This window comes from Lontra canadensis, unplaced genomic scaffold, assembly GCF_010015895.1.
Source record: "Lontra canadensis isolate GAN:19392208 unplaced genomic scaffold, GSC_riverotter_1.0 scaffold44, whole genome shotgun sequence".
Taxonomy (NCBI): domain Eukaryota; kingdom Metazoa; phylum Chordata; class Mammalia; order Carnivora; family Mustelidae; genus Lontra; species Lontra canadensis.
In genome coordinates, this window is record NW_022631038.1 from 15404456 (window position 1) to 15424848 (window position 20393).

The 20393-nt window shown below is 37.4% G+C and overlaps 1 protein-coding gene across 1 annotated transcript in view; it reads right to left on the reverse strand.

Moving 5' to 3' along the window:
* Positions 1-1126: 1126 nt before the first annotated feature.
* The window catches only part of LOC116876185 (glutamate decarboxylase 1-like), a 47719-nt gene continuing 28452 nt past the window's right edge, over positions 1127-20393 (reverse strand). The window contains 9 exon segments of the mRNA XM_032872173.1: positions 1127-1330; positions 3527-3616; positions 5241-5348; positions 10632-10781; positions 15559-15637; positions 15740-15804; positions 16760-16876; positions 17391-17445; positions 20095-20174. Of these exon segments, the coding sequence (XP_032728064.1) occupies positions 1157-1330; positions 3527-3616; positions 5241-5348; positions 10632-10781; positions 15559-15637; positions 15740-15804; positions 16760-16876; positions 17391-17445; positions 20095-20174 (918 nt within the window). The 3' untranslated portion in view covers positions 1127-1156.

Genomic DNA, 20393 nt, shown 5'->3' on the forward strand with positions numbered 1-20393 from the left:
CTGTAGCTTGGGCATCATTATTATTCCTATCTCAGAGATGAGCAGAGATCTGCTTGAGTCAGGTGATCTGACAAACGGCTCAACTGCTGGGTAAGGAATGTTAATTGCCACAAGGTACTTGACAGATTCTTCGTCATGCACACTTGAGAAGAAACCTACCTCGCTTCAAATTTTGGTTTCATTACTTACCAGCAGCATGATGTTAAACACATTATTTAAACTCTTTAAATCTTCATCTTCTCATTCGTGAAATGGAGATAATAAATCACTTAAATCACAGCATTAAAGAGAACTGAACGAGACTGTGCAAGCTGAAATGCTTAGCATACCATCTGATATACAGTAAGTGCTCAATTAATGTTAGCTATTATTATCTCCAAAGTGGAGTTGGAAAACGCTAATGATATCATCAATATGGAGCCGCCTGATTCCATTGTAGAAAATATGGCTGAGATGATTTGGAGAACTGTAAAAGATGTTACTGCCATTGATCATTAAAGACATTAAAAATGGTGTTGCAGACAGAAAATGAATTAAATTATTGCATAGAAACATGGTAGACTTACAGTCCCTTCTAAATACAAAGGCAAGGATCGAAAGAGAGAGATGTCAGCTGCTGTCATTCCTGACTCTCGACTCCAAAATCCAGAATACCTTATTCATCTGATCTGTTTGAAAAAGAGAAACGTGCTGTGTATGGTTTCATTTTTTATGGAGACAGAATACTATCAAGTGATATTGAAAATGATTTCAATTCAAGAAGTCTTTATTCAGTAAATTCCAACATGTAAATACATGCCAAGTTACTGAATGCCCACAATGGAATTTCCTTTACAAAAATCTTCTAATGGAGGGATTTTTGTCTTTCTCACCCACTAGTGTACTCTGAACACACCAAGAAAAGTAACTGACATTTAACAGATTTTCAATACTTCCAATCACATTCATGAAAATAACAAATACATGAATGAACTTGAACTTACTTATCTTCAGTGAACCGGCTTCCCTTTCATCATCTTAGATAGCAAAGGATAAAAGAGAATCTTGAGTTCTAAAAGAGGATATACCACTTACAGGATTCCTCTCTTGTTATCTTTAGCAGCAGATTTTTTTTAAAGTTGCTGTTCACACTTGTATCCAAGCTCATATTGAAGTCTCATAAATCCTTTCCAAGTCTTTCAATTTCATCAATAAGATAGTCAACATCTGCTCGTATCGTGGCATGGTTAGAAAAAACCATTCGAAAAAAATTTACTTTGTCCCCACATGGCTGGTAGTTTATCATAGCTGTGCCGGCCTCTACCATCTGTGCTTTAATCTTTGGAGCAATCTGTGTGTAAATGTAAATATTATTAGAAGGTAATTTTACAAGTACATGCTCTCCCACATTCTAGATGGCTTACGTAACTATAATTAGTTCAGAGTAAATAGCAGGCAATTTAAAACTATCAGGGATTTTTTTTTTAAGATTTTATTTATTTATTTGACAGACAGATATCACAAGTGGGCAGAGAGGCAGGCAGAGAGAGAGAGGAGGGGAAGCAGGCTCCCTGCTAAGCAGAGAGCCCGATGTGGGACTTCATCCCAGGACCTTGGGATCATGACCTGAGCCGAAGGCAGAGGCTTTAACCACTGAGCCACCCAGGCACCCCAATCAGGGATAATTTTTAAGAAGAGTCTTAGTATAGGGAAACAAATACACCCAGCATGTTCTATATTCATACTGTAGCTCTCGTTACTTCACGATTCACAATGACCAAACACTTAAAATAATATAAATGTGCTAGAATGCATTAAAGAAGGTTGTGTGACATTTTGCTTGTATTTATATGGCAATTCAAATAGAAGGATCTGAGAAAGATGTGAGAAGAAACAGGAAATGGGAAAAAATAGTGTATTTTGGTATTGTCACTTTCATTATTTGAGTTATTGTATTACATGTTGAGTTTTTCTACAAGGTCACTATTTTGCAGCAAAAACATAGTTACTTTGTAAATTTCACAGAAACAAATTCCGTCTGTGTAACTGTCCTGTACGGCTCTTCCAACGACAGCACACGCATGAGACTGGATTGCATTAGTGATCTCGGGTTATTATTAGAGGGCAAAGTGGCACTAGTGCTTGGGAGAGCCAGAGGAGGGCATTCTAGAACTCTCCAACCTGCTCCTCTTCTCAAAACTTCAGCTTCTACACACAGTTCACTTTTAAAATGCCGCAGATGCTATTCATGACTTAACTTCCCCATAAGTCTGACGTAATGGCTGTGTAGAAGCAAATATATATACTTATCACCCTTATAGTTGGACATTTATGTAGTCAGGACCAAATAATGTAGTCAGGACAAATGTAGTGTCCTTCCCTACTGAATATTATAGTTAACCAAGATGATCATAAAATAATAGATATTAGTATTGCTTGCAATGTAGTATGGAATTGTGTCACGGTCTTCCCCTTGCCTTCCATCCAGGAACATGCCCCGAAGAGAGACGTTCTCTGGCAAGTAAGTGGTGAGCACCTCGGGGGCCAGCTTGCTAGTCTGTATACACGGGCTCTCAGCCGGTGGTCACTGCCCTCACAGAAGATCACGCGTACAAATTTAGAAAACTGTGAAGGGTTTCACTTAAAACTTTCCTCAAACCGTAAAATAATTAAACAGGTGGTATCAGGAGATGCAAACAGCCAAACAAAACAATCTTTATTTTCACTTAGAACTTCCAAGCCCAGTGCAATTTTGATGACAGAAAAAGCAGAAGGTCTTAAACACCCAAATCAGATAGTTTGTGTTTGGTGTATGGGGGTCGCTCACATTACCCAACGTAAGTGGTCATGACGTTGGCATAACTGAAAGTAAAATGTCTATCTGTGGTGCATGCTTAAGGTTGGTTAAGAACTTACAATAAATATATGTGATAATTACATACACTGGTGGTGATCCTCTTTATTTTAACATATATCATTAAGGTAAAAATGAAATATCCCCCTTGCTATGATATTCATTTGGATTTTTTTTAGTATTGTTGTTCATTGTTCTCTAATAAAATCTCACATTCTTGCTCAGATGGTCTTTTGATGAGTATTTCAAATTTTGTAACACTTCTCCAACTACCTCTTCTATTGCTGTTCAGAATTATGATTATTTATATTCTTGCCTTCTCTCCTACTAAGCTTTCTTGGCCAACCAATAACTGGGATTCTGTCTAATTCATTTCATACCTCTAACTCCTACTGGAACATTTGATATATATTAATTGATGAATAGATTAAGCAAAGAGTAGGAAACACAGCATATTGCATATCAAGCACTCAGTAAGTATTTTTCAATTATATAAGTTATGACTGGATTAATTTGCAAAATGACTGACATGTTGAGATCGAGCCCATCTCTATACAAGTATTAAATTAATGGCCTGGGACCACATGAACACCATGTACTAGCCAATCAAACTAACATATAGACATGTTATTTAAAAGGCAATATTAAAATTAAAAACAACACACACACACACGCACACACACATACTTTTACCTTTTGGAGTTCTTGATCTCTTTCAAAATCTTTTGGGATATGTTTAAGTCTTGGTGGAAAATACCAGAAGCAGACATTGGTGAGCGCAGGCTAAATCAAACATAAAAATTATATAAATATCCTTAAAACCATACCTAATTCCTTAAGTATTTCAGTGGTATTTTAATGAATTAATTATTAATATATTTAAAAATAGTTTTTAAGGACCTAATACATGTTGGACTTTAGACACAGAGACAACAAAAATGGTCACTGTCTTCATAGAGTGCTCAGTCTGTCACAGGCTCTTGATGTCTTTCTTGCAAACCTCTCCTACCACAATTCTTGATGATTTTCCTCTCCAGCCAGGTCATCCTCGGTGTGCTCTGGTCTATCAGTTTCCTCAGAGATTGTCAACCACCCACTCCATGACCATTCCTCAAAATATTTTACACAATAATGCTAGTTCCAGTTTCACATTTGAGAAAGGTCCTTTGGATTGAAATATGGATAATGGATTAGAGAAGAGAACAAGTAAAGAGGGAAGAATATTAGATATTAGAATATTAGGCTCTGATTGTAAGTCAGGAGGGAATGGAGAACACTTCATTCACTAAAGCAGTGGCTGTGGGTACAGATAGGAGGGTTTACATTTTCAAAATCTTCGACAGAAATAATTAAGCTCTCTCTGTTAGCTTTTCAAGATGAATTCAAATTTTCTGGTTTCAGTGACTGGGTGTCTTTCACATAGATTAAAAAATGTAAGAGAACTTTACTTAAATTTAAGCTCATTCCAGAGAGGAAAACAAACTAGTAGAGGATGTATAGTATTAAAAAAACAAAACAAAACAAAAATCAGCGTTTGGGTACCTGAGTGGCTCAAATGGTTAAGCATCTGATCCTTGACTTCAACTCAGGTCTTGATCTCAGGGTCATGAGATCCAGCCCCAAGTGGGGTCCCACTGGAGCCTGCTTAAGATTTTTTCTCTCTCTTTCTCTCTCTGACCCTTCCCTTCCTCTCTCTCTCTCTTTAGAAAAGTTTTAAAATTAAATTAAATTTTAAAAAACAGACTTCTTTACCTCTAGTTTCCACTTAAGACTGCAAGAGCGTCACAAAAATTTAGATAATAATATAGTCAGAGGAAGACAATTTCAAAGACAGACAAAGCACATTTTTTCCCTAACAGTTGTTCTTACTAAAATGGTTTTATGCCATTGGATGGTCGAGTGGGCCTTGGAGAGGAAAATGGACATAATTCTGGCAAAAAAAAATCTCAATTTTTTCATTAATATCTACTTAGTGGCTTAATAATGATCTACCAAAGATTATCATAATTCAAAGTCCACTTTCTCCTATGACCAACTGTCCAGAAACCCAGCTGCATATTATAACATATGAGAAAAAAAAGCCAGAAACAATTAAATTACTCTTATTCTGTGCCAGAGATATCAGAAAAAGCAATTATAACCAAACAGTTTAAATTGTCTTAAAAATGAAAATATTGAATATAATTATCAAATAAAAGTCTTTTGGACCCTTGACTTATAAGACATAAAACTTAAATGAAACAGATTTTAAAACCTAAATGGTTTGCATTTAGATAAGATAAGATAAAATATTTATGATAATTGCTAAGTATACTTTTAAAATTATCTCAGGTAAAAATCAGGTAAGAATACTTAGAAAACAAAGTATAAATCCAGTAAATTGTTAAAAAAAAAAAGACATCCTTACCTCTGCATCAAACACAAGCTTAAAGTTATCTTTTTTCTTCAAAACCTTATAGAAATATTTTGCAAGTTCCATATATCTGTTGATCTGTGCCTCAAAGCCACGGGTTCCCTATAAGAAAAACAAAATCAAAGTTTCCATTTAAAAGTAAGTCCCTTTAAATTACATTGAAAAAGTTCCTGAAATTGATTACAGTTATTTAAACGTACGTTTCAATAAATAAATAAATAAATGTACTTGATTCATAATGTGATTATTATCCTACCTGGTAGGTGTTCTCCATTATCACTTCATTTTTATCTCTAGCTCCTCATCCCACTTTGATTCCTACTGTCTGGGAACTTCAGGCCAGTTACTTAGCCTTCCATGCCCCAGTGTCTAGATCTACACGTTTGCTAAATATTTTGACATGTAATTTTCATCTGTCTAGTATGTAGAGGAAATTTTTAAAAATTACATATACTGTTACAACAGTGGAGGAAATACTACAAAGAAAGCCCTTTGCATACTTGCCAGCAGAACATATTTCAAAATTAATGACTGTTGAGCTTCTGCTACCTCACAGGCATGTAGTTCAGCGCTTGACACACTTGGTTAAATTTACTCTTAGAAGAATCCTATGAGGTGAGCAACTGAGACACAGAATGGTCCGGTATGTCTCCATCCACCTTTCTTGTGATTTCTGCTTGTCTCATGGTACTAAGCACTACAAAAGGGGTGACTTTCCCCTAGGTTTTCCTCTGAGACCTTCTCTCTGAATCTCAGACTTTAATATTCAACTGCTTATTCAAATCCCCACTGAAATGACTAATGAACACCTCAAAATGACATGCCCAAGACTCAACTCCTGATCTGTCTACACAAACTTGTTTCTCCCACAGTTTTTCCAATGTCAATAATGTATTAAGTTGATCCTCTAGTTGCTAAAGCCCAAAACTTTAAAGCTCTTGTATCCTTGATCTGCTTTTTCTCCTAGTCCACATCTAATATTTTGGTAAATTTCATCAGGTTTACCTTCAAAATGTAATTAGAATCTTATATACCTTAACCTGTCCGCTGCCGACCCAGTCGGTCTCTCCCCCATTATTGAAATTGCTTCCCAACTGATTTCTTTGTGTCTGTCCACACACCTATGGCCCAAGCTGAGGATATGCATTCATGGTTATTCTAGGCTTTACAATCATATGAAGTGGGAGAATATGTAAGCCTTTGTCGTCAGGGCTGGCTTCATGGGTATACAACCTGCACAGTCACACAGGCCATATACTCAGAACGGTTTTCTGCTTAATTTAATTCTCTGCCACTGCTGTTCTGAAATTCTTTAAAATTTTGCCTTGGGCTTGTGTTTGTAGGTAGAGTAAGGAAAATGTCCTTAATGAGACCATGGACCATGCATGTGAGCTGAGGAGATACATGCAACTTCCATGTCCTGCCACCCTAGTCACACACAGCATTTGCCATGTTCAATGAGCAGGGAATTAATTCCACCAGCCCAGTGCTATATGGAGCTCCGTGACTCTCAGTGCAAGTACAGGTGAACACAACTGAGCCATCAGGGATGCTAAGAGCCCTAAGCAACCACACTTCAGGGGCGCCTGGGTGGCTCAGTCGGTTGGGCAGCTAGCTGCCTTCGTCTCAGGTCATGGTCCCAGGGTCTTGGGATCAAGCCCCACGTCGGGCTCTCTGCTCGGTGGTGAGCCTGTTTCTCCCTCTCCCTCTGCCTGCCTCTCTGCCTACTTGTGTTCTCTCTGTCAAATAAATAAATAAAATCTAAAAAAAAAAAAAAGAAAGAAAGAAAGAAAGACCACACTTCATGCTCAAACCAGACCTTGTTTCCAACAGACTTTGCTCCCTTCACTCCTTATCCTTTTCAATGCCTTCAGTGTCTTTCTCTACAGGAAATATACATGTATAGTTTGTATAACATTTATATTAGGTATATTTTATATATACATATGTAATACATGTAAAAAATGTAATTATATGAATATGTAGTTAGAACCAACTCTCAAAATTTTGCAGAAACATTTGGAAAAGGCATTGTTAGATCTTAAATGCTTAAGAATAGGAATGATTCACTATCACTGGACTCATTTCTTGTGATAACCACGTTTTCATCTGATATGCCAGAAATTCTTGAGGGCAATCTGGTTTTCTGGGGAAGCTATAAACAGTTAAGAAGGGAAGGAGAAAAGTTAACAGAAATTTATTGATGAAGAATGTTCCTACTTTTGATTCTAAATAAATGAGACCAAAGATCACTGAAGTGATCACTGTACGGTTTACTTCTCTCCAGGAATTGTGCATATAGAGCTTTCAGTGGCATTCATGCATACTGAGCTGCCATTGAAAATATCAAGGAATGTGTCCATATTACGAATGCATTTTTAAGCTCTGTGGAAAAAAAATCTATAAAAGCTGAATATTAAAGGCAATGGCACTTGTAATTTAAGCTTTATTGGTCTCTGTTAGCCCATGTTCTCCAAAAAGCAGACATCATGACGAGATTAAAGGTACCAGAGTTTTATTAGTGGCAGTAGCTGGGAGGAAGACAGTAGGAGGAGCTAGTTAGGTTCTGAAGAAGTCGGGCCCTAAGTGAAGGATAAAGGGAGGCTAAGTGGGAGGAGCTCACTAGACTACCATGAAGTCTGAGGAAAATTCAGAAAGGCCACTGGGGAGGCCTCACAGCACGTCAGCTGTCAGCAGAGCCTTATGCCTCTCGGGAAGGGGAATGCCTTAGCATCCCTGACAAGCCCAGTCACTGGCTGGGAGAAAACTCCAGGAAACAGCTCCTGGGCAAACATAATTATGAGTTTAAGAGAAGCAGATGGGGCTTTTGGACAATTAAACTCCTTGTAGCATTCTCATGGCCAAAACAGATTCATTTTATGAATCCAAAACCAGTCCAACTCATGTAGAAAAATTGATGTAAAAGGAAGCTTTTGTGTTATATTTGCTTTTGCAAATATAGTCAATGTTTGTAGCATCTTATATTATTATATGATTTTCTCCTTATTTTTATAACCTATCAGAGTATGTTATAGGAAATATGAATTTCATTAGCTATGGCTCCTCTTTCTACCATCAATGAAGTATTCATTGCATAATTAGAGCAAAGGAGGACAAAACAGAATTTTTCAAACTTGCAAGTCAACTCTCTTTCCAACTTGCCATGGATATTTCCTGAAGTTGATTTCCAGGGTGAGAAGTGGTTTTTTCATGGGAAAAGCATTTTCATTCCAGTGTATACTGAGTTTTTATGTAATCATCTGAGCCCACTGAAAGGGTAATAAAATCTTTATCTCCCCAGGAGTCAAATACTTTTCATGCTGGGGTAGAATGGGATAGAGACTTCCTTTTCTCCACCAAAAGAAGATTCCTTAGCATTCAGGACGCTAACATGAGCTCTCTCTCCTTCCCTTCCTCTCTCTCAGCGTGGGTGTGCCAGCTCATGTATAAGATTCCAGTTTCCTAATTGCAGGTCTCTGTCCTATGGTAGAAATCTCCTTTGCACACTTAGATGTGCCACAGCCTTGCCGTGTTGCTGAGATATTCTCTAAGTAAATAGTTGATCTTCCTCTGATTCAGAAACCTGTGTTTACAGGAAGGATGAAGTACATAAATATAGAAACTAAATATTCATTGGTCATATCTGCTTTGTAGAAGGCCAGACAAGGTGGCCCAAGTACACAATTCTCTGATGGTCTGGCTTAATCCAGGCCAAATGTGCTCATCTGTACCTTTTGAACCGCAGGTCACAGGCCATTAGCAGGTAATAGAACTAGTTAAGTGGGTCATACCAGCTTTTCTTTCAAAGAGAAAGAGTAGGATAAAAAATATTAGAGAATTTCATATTATAAGGTATTTTCTTGAAACTTCTGTTTTAATTATGTGTGTGTATGTAATTATTGGGCCACAACATAAAATGTATTTCTTACTGTGGATTGCATTAACAAGGTTAAATGCCACTCCTTTATTGTATAAAGGTATAGATGAACTATATGATCCTTTTCATAATCCCTTATATACATAATTTCCTTTTTAAATGTTTTGGTACATATTGAGCAGTTGCTAGTTCAAGGATAAACCTGTTGGCCAGTATCTAGGGGTATATACTTGTTTAAGGTAAGTCAAGGTATATGCCGTGGCTGACAGCTAAGCTTTGGCAGAACCAGCAACATCTTATAGAATTCAGGAGGCCCAGGAGAATATTTACATGAATAAAATCTCTACAGAGTCAGACTGAGGGGTATTTGGATTTTCCAGTGTCTGAGAGAGCTACACAAAATTTTGGGCTTCATGTTTGCAAAAATTAGAACTTAGAATAAAGGAAGTCTAACAAAATTTCCGAAGTGGATATCTAAAAATCTTCAGAAAAAGAACCTAGAGAATGCCTATCTTCAAATATTGAAAATTATCAGTGAACCTCCAAGACGAACTGATGCCTGATTGTCTTCCCGAGTAACTAATGATCTTGTATGAGAGTGTGGACTCTACATTAGGTTACTGCTGGGTGACTTCTGTGAAAAGAGGTGTCTCTGGTTTTGTGCTAATAGATTTCTAACAACAACAACAACAACTACTACAAAAAAGACTTCAACTTAAACAGCAGCATTGGTAATACATTATAGATGGCGTTAGCTCATGTCAGAACTTTCTGCACAGAACCCAGTGTCCATCTTTCTATGGAGGACTGGGAATGGAGTGATAGAAAGAGCTTCTCAAAGCATGCCAATTATTTCAGTGAAAACTTACAAATAAGGGGCAGGCGAAGGGTACAGAACATGTCCTGCTATGGTCATAATCTTCGGAGAGACCATCTGCTGACCTTGACTCCAAGGCAGACTGCACACCCATGTAATAAGTAAGGGTTCACGTCTGAGAATCTATGTTGACTTCAAGTCTACCTGACTATTAACAATTCCGATGAGTAGGAGGGAAAAAATCATTTTTTAAAAAAGTTACAGACAAGTTTATATTCTTTTTTTTTTAATTTTTATAATTTTATTTTTTATAAACATATATATATATATATATTTTTTTTTTTCCCCCCCCCAGGGGTACAGGTCTGTGAATCTCCACGTTTACAAACTTCACAGCACTCACCATACAAGTTTATATTCTTAACAGATTTTTATTCCTACAGTTAGGTAAAGTATATAGTGACAGTGCAATATGCCAAATTTTTTTTCCACCTCAGTTAGAATTTAGACCTGAGAAGCCAACTTGTCATCTGTAATTAGAAATACAGAGGTTTCCTTGAGAAATGTTTAGGAAAATAAGGAGGCTAAAGCTTTGGAAAAGATGCCCAAACAGAACTCTAAAAAGAATGGAATAGTCTATACTCTTTACCCAAATGAAGAGGACCTAATAAAAGGGATGACAAATTCCTACCTTTGCTTTCCACATTAACCACAGCTTAAAGACATCAACATGTCAGCCACGCTGAATAGTTTTATCCCCAGTGTCAAAGTCCACATTGTAGAGTTTATCTGGCTGGAAAAGATAGCCAGCTCGCATCTGGTTGCATGCTTCCAGAAGACCCTAAAGAAGGAATAATATATCTATATGCAGGTTATATACATTTCAATAAGAAACCACCACTATTTATTTCAATTAACTTAGCATTTCTACTCTACCTGCACTTTTTGGGGGGTTACCTTCATTTATTTTACTTTTTAAAATTTAGGAACTTTTGTATTTTAATTCCAGTAAAGTTAACATACGGTGTTATATTCGTTTCAGTAGTGCAATGTAGTGATTCGACAATTCTGTATGTTACTCAGTACATGCACTTTTAAAGAGAATTTTGTTTATTTTATATTAAAAAAAATGCTACTTTTCTAGGATTTTAGTGCATCTAGTTGTTCTTTGGGTTTATCCGGAACAACAGATTGTGTAATTGGAGTAACACGATTTCTCTATTTCTCTCTAACTTTTCTCAGAGTCCTTGAGGTTTTGCTGCTCTTTTTGAAACTACTTGCTACTGTGTATTGAAGTTAATGAGAACTGAGGGCCTTGTTCACTTGCACTAAACTATCCCATGAATCAGCCGTTTGGGTTCCTGTCAGCAAAGTGCTCTGAGAGTCACAGTCGGTGGAGAATAAAGTAATCCATTCATTTAATTTTGTGCTTCTCTCGTAAAAGATGTTGAAAGAATGGAGAAACATTCGCTTTGGATGGTTAAGAAGTAATCACTAGAGGGGCGCCTGGGTGGCTCAGTGGGTTAAGCCTCTGCTTTCGGCTCAGGTCATGATCTCAGGGTCCTGGGATCAAGCCCCGCATCAGGATCTCTGCTCAGCAGGGAGCCTGCTTCCCCCTCTCTCTCTGCCTGCCTCTCTGCCTACTTGTGATCTCTGTCTGTCAAAGGAATAAATAAATTCTTCAAAACAACAACCAAAAAAAAAAAAAAAGAAGAAGAAGTAATCAATAGAGAAAAGGTATGCTTCCCGTCCCCCAGTTGAAGAGAGGCTTTTCTCAAAGGGTGTGTCCAGAGAGAGCACGACCCAGGCCAATGCACATGCGCAGACGGGGTACTGTTTAAGTAGACATGAAGTGCAACTTTTGTACAAGAAGCAAATAACAATATATTTATTATGTGTTTATTATAACTGTCCTCTTCACAAATAGTACATCATTTGAGCCTCACAGAAAACTCACAGCTGAGGTACTATTGTGTATCATTTTTGCAGACTGAGGAAACGGATATGTCAACATATTGAGCAATTTTCAAAGTCACATAACCTAACAGTGATCCATCTGGGATCTTTCTTGGAGTCTGTGGAAGGCTAACTTCAAAGGAAAAATCTCACACTCCTTTGTTTAGGATAGGCTTGTGGATCTAGGCAAAGGAGCACAATATGGTGGCAAGAACTGAATTAGTTAGGGGAAAAGGAATAGAAATGATACCTTGAAAAGACTCCCTTAGTGTCTACATGTTGGGAATCCTTCTTACACATGAAAATATTTTCTCTTTAGTCTATTTCAAACTCCCTTTTTAATGTTATGTTAGCAAGAGCTGGAGACTATTTAAAATACTTTAAAACATATAATCAGTATAGCTTTTATCTACTCTCCTGATGTGATGAGTAAGCTACAGTTAGTCATAGTTACCCCCAACTGTCTCACGTTGTGCAGGGCCATGGAGTTGTGGCAAGCAAGGGTGGAAATGCCCTGCCCCACTGACTTACAAGCTGGGCTGCTGGAGGGTGGGTGGGTTGGACACAAAACCAAATGTGGCATGTGTGGATGTGAAATTGTACCCAGGATAAGTGTTAGGAAGGAATTTCATAGTATTGGAATATTCTTCTCTAAGGATCAAGGATTTTACTTCGTCAGAAGGTCTAGGAAAGCTTCCAGTGAAAAGTCATTTTCGAGTTCAGTAGGAGCTAAACTAAGAAGATGCTGGGGGAAGGTGTGGGAGACAAAGTGGAGCCACACCCTGATAGGTATGAGGAGAAACTCCTGCCAAGGTCACAGGGGATGAGCTGCATGGCTCCTTCATGGAAGTGAGGGCAGGTCAAGGGATATCAAGGGCAAAAAGCAAAGGAAACACAAGATGAATGGGAGAGCGGAAAAGGGCATGGGCTGTACCTCCCAGGCCTTGTAGGCCGCGTCAGGGATTTCAATCCCCATCCTAAAAGCAATGAGGAGCCACTGAATGGGTTTCAGTTTTGCATTATGAAAAAGTCCTTCTGGATCAAAGAGATTGACATGATTAGCACTTCATTTCAAGAACACATGGCACTTCATTTCCCTTACACAATTAAATAAAAGAAATGTAAAATTAGTTTTAATTGTATTTTATGTAGAGTTACAGCAAAATATATATACTTATAGTGCCTTTTCAGCATCAGAAAATATACTAATATTGAATATACTTGGTTTAAATGGCTCATTAAGGCATGAATCAAAATGGTCTAATGTGAAACCTTAGGGGCACTCAGATGGTTTAATAGATAAGAATCAAATGCTCCTCTTACTTTAAGGATACACCACAATAGGCTTATTTTCCAGAGATTACCTTAAAAACAGTGAAAGCTTTAGTAGTTTGGGGGTTCTGTTCTCCCTCCAATGACAATCTATCTGTCTTTAGGAAAAGATAAAAAGAAGTATAAAACAAGAAAAGAGAAACTGAACTTCTTTGAAGAACACATGATATGTGGTAAGAGAATAAAATGTACTATTTCAATATATTCATTATGGATGAAGAAATCAGGGAAGATGGCAAAACATTTGTTTTTGAGTCCTAAACATAAAGGTATCAGAAATCTGAACGTTGAGGACAGACCTGGCAGCAACAGGAAGAGGGAGCAAACTCCGAAGCTTCTTAAAGAAAACAAATGTAGTCAAACTGTCATTTCTGGGTATGGGACACACAGGAACAGACAGGAAAGAGTAGCTTATTAGCCTGCAGGCTTCAAACACAAGGCAGCCACCCTTTTGTTGATGGGATATGGAAAGAATATGATTGCCGTGTGGCCAACTTCACAGTCTGAAGCAGAACTCAAAGTTCCAGCCTGCACTTCTGAGAAAGAACAAAGACTCTCTCAGAAGAGGCAAAGTGATTGGGACGCCTGGGTGACTCATTTGGTTAAGCTGCTGCCATCGGCTCAGGTCATGACCTCAGGGTTCTGGGATCAAGTCCCGCATGGGGCTCCTTACTCAGCAGGGAGCCCGCTTCTCCCTCTACCTGCTCTGCCTGCTGCTCCCCCAGCTTGTGCTCTCTCTCGGACAAATAAATAAAATCTTAAAAAAAAAAAAAAAAAGAGACAAAGTGGGCACTGAGTACTCAAGAGTGAGTTTCTTAAATTCCACACAGAAGTGAGATCATATGGTATTTATCTTTCTCTCACTGCCTTACTTTGCTTAAGCAAGATGCCATCTAGCTCCATTCACGTTGTTGCAAAAGGCAAAATTTCATTCTTTTTTATGGCTGAGAGAGAGAAGTAAATCAAGAAACACACTCTTAACTACAGAGGACAAACTGATGGTCCTCCTAGGGGAGTAGTGTGACAGATGGGCAACATAGGTGATGGGGATGAAGGAGGGCACTTGGGATGAGCACCGGGTGTTGCATAAACATATTGAATCTCTATATTGTACACTGTATGTTAACTAACTGGAATTTAAATACTACTTAAAAATAAATTAATTTTTTTTTAAAAGACTGAGGACTGCCTTAAAGTTAATGCAGTTTGTTTTAAGAACACAGACACTTTATTTTTACATCCAAAGTCTTTGGATTGCTGGTGAGTAGGAAAGAAAACAAAGCTATAAATGATACTACACAAGATGAATTTGCATTTCTGACAATGACATGGAGATAAGAATTCCTAAGCTGCATTTTATCACTGCATCCCTCCTTGGAGGAGATCATGGGCTTATCTCTTTGTGTAACATTGGGTTTACTACTGATGGAGATAAAACACAAAAACGTATAAGGAGGTAATAATTTCATACAACCCATAAATTTGTGCTATGCTAAATATACGGCAGTTACTCATACTTATCTGCATTTAAAATGAGCAACATTTTTGGCCCTACACTCTGAAATAACAAATGGCTCCAGTGGGCCAAACGTGATCTCTAAGAGACATTTTGTTTGTTTGTAGTGTTTTTAATAAGTGGGGCATGAGGGATCAGGTTTTCTGTAGACCCTATCGCCACCCATTGTGTGATCCCAGATCTTATCCACACATGGAGTTAACACCTGTCCTTACACTCATTGGGTCTTGTGGCACCTAAATGGCCCAGTGACTGCTACTTAAAGATCAAGGGGGAAGGATCAGTTTAGGAGGGCAAATTGTGCTGCACTGTGCTAATTCATAGAGGCCATAATTATTTTGGTTTTAAACATTCACAGTGAAGCTAGACAAGACATCCATCACCACACTAATTAAAAACAGAAATCATTGGGTGCTTCGGTGGCTTAGTTGTTAAGCATTTGCCTTCAGCTCAGGTCATGATCCTGTTCCTGGGATTGAGCCTCACATCAGGCTCCCTGCTCCGTGGGAAGCCTGCTTCTTCCTCTCCCACTCCCCCTGCTTATATTCCCTCTTTCACTGTCTCTCCCTCTCAAATAAAATCTTAAAAAAAAAAAAGTGGGGTGCCTGGGTGGTTCAGTGGGTTAGGGCCTCTGCCTTTGGCTCGGGTCTTGATCCCGGGGTCATGGGATCATGGGATCGAGCCCCGCATAGGGCTCTCTGCTCGGTGGGGAGCCTGTTTCCCCCTCTCTCTGCCTGCCTCTCTGCCTACTTGTGATCTCTCTCTGTCAAATAAACAATATAATATTAAAAAAAGAAAGAAAGAAATAATTTACTTTTTCCGGGATCAGGACAGCAGAGCACTGAAGGGGGACACCCATGAGTTTATGTGGATTCCAGCTCACAGAGTTGGCCCTAGGTGATAAAACAGCTTCAATCAGCGCTCAAGGTCTAATGAAAGAGAATAGAAGCCTAAACATGTTATTTTGCTTTCACAAGTAATGGCGCAGGTCTTACCTTTCAATGCCACTGAGTTTATGGGCATGGTTTCTGGACAGCAACAGTCCACCTCCCCAGGCTGCCTACAGGTATAAAAGATATTCATTGTTCTATTAATTCTTTCTTTTTAAATAGCATTCATGACTTTTTCCCATGTTAAATTGATTTCAAAAGTTGATGAAGCTTTAATTGCTGTGCTAGATAATTATAAACTTGGCTATCGTTACACTCCTTATAAGAACAATGCATTTTAAAATTTCCTCCTATGAATTCTCATTGCCTATTCGTGTCATGGTAAAGCTTTATAAAGGTTTCTAATTAATTCAAACACCTTCTGTATAATTTCCAGAGACAGATAAAAAGGTTGGCATCAAATTTGGCAATACCACAGAAAAATTAACATCTCTACCAGATTGTATAACTTTAAATTTGTCTAACTCTTACCAAAGCTGAAGAAAGTTTTGTCCAAAGTCACTGTACTAAATTAATAGCATCAAAAATTATTTCTTTAATAGGTATTAATTTTAAAATGTTTATTAGAGTAATGGACTAAATCTTTTGATTTAAAGTCAGGTTTAAGGGGCACCAGGGTGGCTCAGTTGGTTAAGCACCTGACTCTTGATTTTGGCTCAGGTCATGATCTCAGGGTCCGGAGATTGAGCCCCACATCAGGTTCTACTCCCAGTGTGGAGTCAGCTTGAGATTCTCTTCCTCTCCCTCTGCTCCTTCCCCTACTTACACATGAGCACTCTCTCTCTCAAATAAAAATAAATAAATAAATAAAATCAGGTTTAACTATTTCTTCAAATTGATCTTCTAAATTGTTGGTTGAAGAGAGGTTTGGGCTCTTTAAAAACATTGATACATTTGTAGCTCTTTCTGGGCTAATATACTAAGTCTATTTTATTCATTAGAAAAATGAGTTTCCAGAGAAAACTTCATCCGGGCTGCAATGCCAATGAAGTGATTCTAAGGACTGCTCATAGGACACATTTTTTAAAGCAGTAGTTTTGAGTCAGACTAAAGGAGGGGACTCACATCCACGTGCATCCAGAGTCCGTGCATCTCACAAATATCGGCCATGTCGTGGAGAGGGTTGAAGGCCCCAAACACTGTGGGGCCAGCTGTGGCTGTGACACAGAAAGGAGTCTGGCCCTGGTGACGACACAAGCTGTATTGTGGGTGCGGCCTTGGGAGGCACAGGAATAGTCCTGTCACTTCACCACTGCACTCCTGGCATCAGGAAGCTAGAAGACTTGAACATGAACCCTAAGTACCTAACAATTTCAAATATTCTGAGGTATCTCCAGGATTGGAGGAAGTAGTGTAACCATAAAAGGAACTCATATCACTGCCTCTAAGTTTTAGTTATTATATTTCTCTCCAAATTTATTTTTGTAAAATAATACCATGAAAATGGAGATGACCAAATTCCTTTGTGTAGTCCTTGTCCTGATAACTTTTCATTGGATATCTGACAGAAAATTATGGAGAGAAATACCGCAATCTTAACTTAATTATTTCACTTTAATTTTATAAGGAATTTCCTACATTTAGGGATTATCTTATTTCTCCTGGTAATTACCTTACCAGTTGTTTTCCACCAATGAAAATAGGTAAAGAAAATAAAAATGAATTTACATGTTAAGTATGGAGCTATAGAACATACCTTTGTTTTAGCTTGTAATATATTTTTCTCTAACTCAGCTGGAATCATCTTTCCCCTTAAAAATACAAATACACACTGATTTATTATGAGTATTTGAATACGCATACCAATTCTACCAATGAGAAGAATAAATGATACACAAGACTAAAAACAATTAGTTTTTAGTGTCTCCCTAAGGCATTTATATGTCCATAAACAGATATTGGGTAAATGTTCAGTTCCCAAAAACTAACAGTAAATATCATGTTGAATTAAAGAATGTTTAGTGTGCTATTCAGTCATCTTAAAATTTGCATTACTTAAGCTTTCTAAGAAAGATGTAGAATGATAATCTTTCAAGTGATTAAATTTCAACTTATTATATTTTATGTCTAAAGACTTATTTATTTATTTATTTATTTATCAGAGAGAGAGAGAGAGAGAGAGAGCGCAAACATACAAGCAGGGGGAGGGACAGAGGGAGAAAGAGAAGCAGCTTCCCTACTTAGCAATTTAAAGTAAAAACCTCTTCTCTGGCACATACCCTCACCCTTACCCTGGCTGTAACCCTAACCTAACCCACAATCTGAGGGTGGGATGGAAGATACGGTATATATACACACAATGGACTATTACGCAGCCATAAAAAAGAATGAAATTCTGCCATTTGCAACGATGTGGATGGAGCTAGAGGGTATTACGCTAAGCAAAGTAAGTCAGCCAGAGAAAGACAAATACCATATGATTTCACTCATATGCAGAATTTAGGAAAAAAACAAATGAGCAAATGGGGAGAGAGGCAAACCATGAAATAGACTTTCAGCTCTAGAGAACAAACCGATGGTCACCAGATGGGAGGTGTGTGGGGGATGGATGAAACAAGTGATGGGGATGAAGGAGGGCTCTAGTTGTGAAGAGTGCTGGTGTTGCACGGTAGTGTTGAATCACTATATTGCACACCAGTACCTAATATTACACTGTATGTTAAGTAACTGGAATTTAAATAAAAACTTAAAAAAAAAAGTAAAAGCCTCTTGACATCAAGGTATAAAAATCAGGTATCCAATTGGGGAGGGAGGAAAAAGGGTGGCAAATTTCAGATGGCCTTCATGTTTCTTCACAGCAAATACCTGAGGGAAACAAGTCAAGACTCATCTACTCAATCTGGGTATCACACTGAAACCCAGCATGCCTACTGGTGATTCACTAGAAGCATTCCCGCTAACATCAGGATGCTTACTACCATCAGTATTATAGCTTTTTCTCTGAAGAAATTATCTGTTATTTAAATGTATGATGAAAGAAAATGAAAGAAAGGAAAAAGAAAGGAAGGAAAGAGGGAAGGAAGGAAGGAAGGAAGGAAGGAAGGAAGGAAGGAAGGAAGGAAGGAAGGAAAAGAGAAGAACAAAGAAAAGAGAAGAAAAAAGGAAAGAGGAAAAAAAACCCTAATGGGAGTACATACGGCAGTATACCAGGAATACCTAAAATTATGTATTAAAAAGCTTATGAAAATAGTAAGAATGTTGAGCAACTGGGTGCTTACAGGAGTAAATCATATTCCTATTTATATAAACAAATTGTTGTGAATAAATAATAGAATATCCCGTTCATAATAATAAAAAAGATGTAAAGTATCTTGGGCAGGGGTGATTCTCAGGAAATGTACCCAGAATACATAAAGAAAATCCAACAACTTATGACAAAGTACTGAATAATAAACTTATAAAACACATCTGCAAGATACTTTATATTCATTTATTTTATGTTTCAGATTTTCTAAATACATGAAGACTCCTTACGAGCCAATAACAAATAATAAACAACCAATGAAAAATGGGCAAAGCACATGAATAGACAAATCACGGTTATACACAATTTCTGGTCAGAATTTTCAATAATAAAAGTATTGTTAATATTCAGGGTTGGCACTGTAGATAAGAGCATCAATTAACTTAAAAATGTTTGAAGGGTAAAAAAAATCTTTATGAGATTGTAAATCCAGACATCCTTTGAATCAATAATTCAGTTTCTAGGAATTCATGTGAGACATTCAAACACAGACTCTCAAATAATTTTATACGATGATATTCATTTAATCACTGTTCTTAAACACTAACATCTAGGGGGAGACACTTAAGTGTCTTTTAAAATAAGATTTCTGAATTCTGTAACATTTTTAAAGGGCAAAACTCTGAAGTAATTAAAAAAGAATAAGGTCTGCATGAATTCATGGGGTAAGATTTATAAAACATATTCTAAAACCAAAAAAAATCTATGAAAGCAAGTTATAGAATACACACAGAATTGATGTATGAGTACATCTGATATGCATAAAATGATCTTCAGAATATATGTTATAGTTGTCATATTATTTATTTCTGAAACATGGTATTCAAGGAAAACAGAAATACATTTTTACTTTGTAGATTGCTGAAGCAGTTGAATTTTAACTACAAATATTATTATATTTTTATGTGTATTTATATTGCATATAATTCAATACACTTAAAATGGGAAGATAGACAGTTCCACTTATATAAGACTATATTTAGTAAAGAAATGTTAAGAATAGGATAGGATGACTTTGATGCTCTTTCATACTAATGGCAGTTAAAATTTTTGAAACTGGGAGAGTATTCTTGCTAAAAATTAGAAAAGGAAATAGGATTTTAATCTATGAAGCATAATGATAATAACGATTTTTGAGACTGTGTTAGAAACATACCTTTCATCGCATTTTACTTCAATTACATTGTCAGTTCCAATACCAAGGATTGCTGCAGCTTTTTTAATTGAATAATGACCCTTGGGCAAAAATGAAAATAGAAAAGGCATTCATTTCTCTGCATTCCATGATGATTCACACTAGTGCATTTGGGAGCATAAACACGTAGCTTTGAATGGGTTTGCGCATGTATACTTCTATATGCACATGTATGGGTCTCAAGGCATATTTCCAGACCCTCATCATGACATTTGTTCAGATGAAGGAGGTTGTGACACCCCTTTTAGAAGGCACCATCA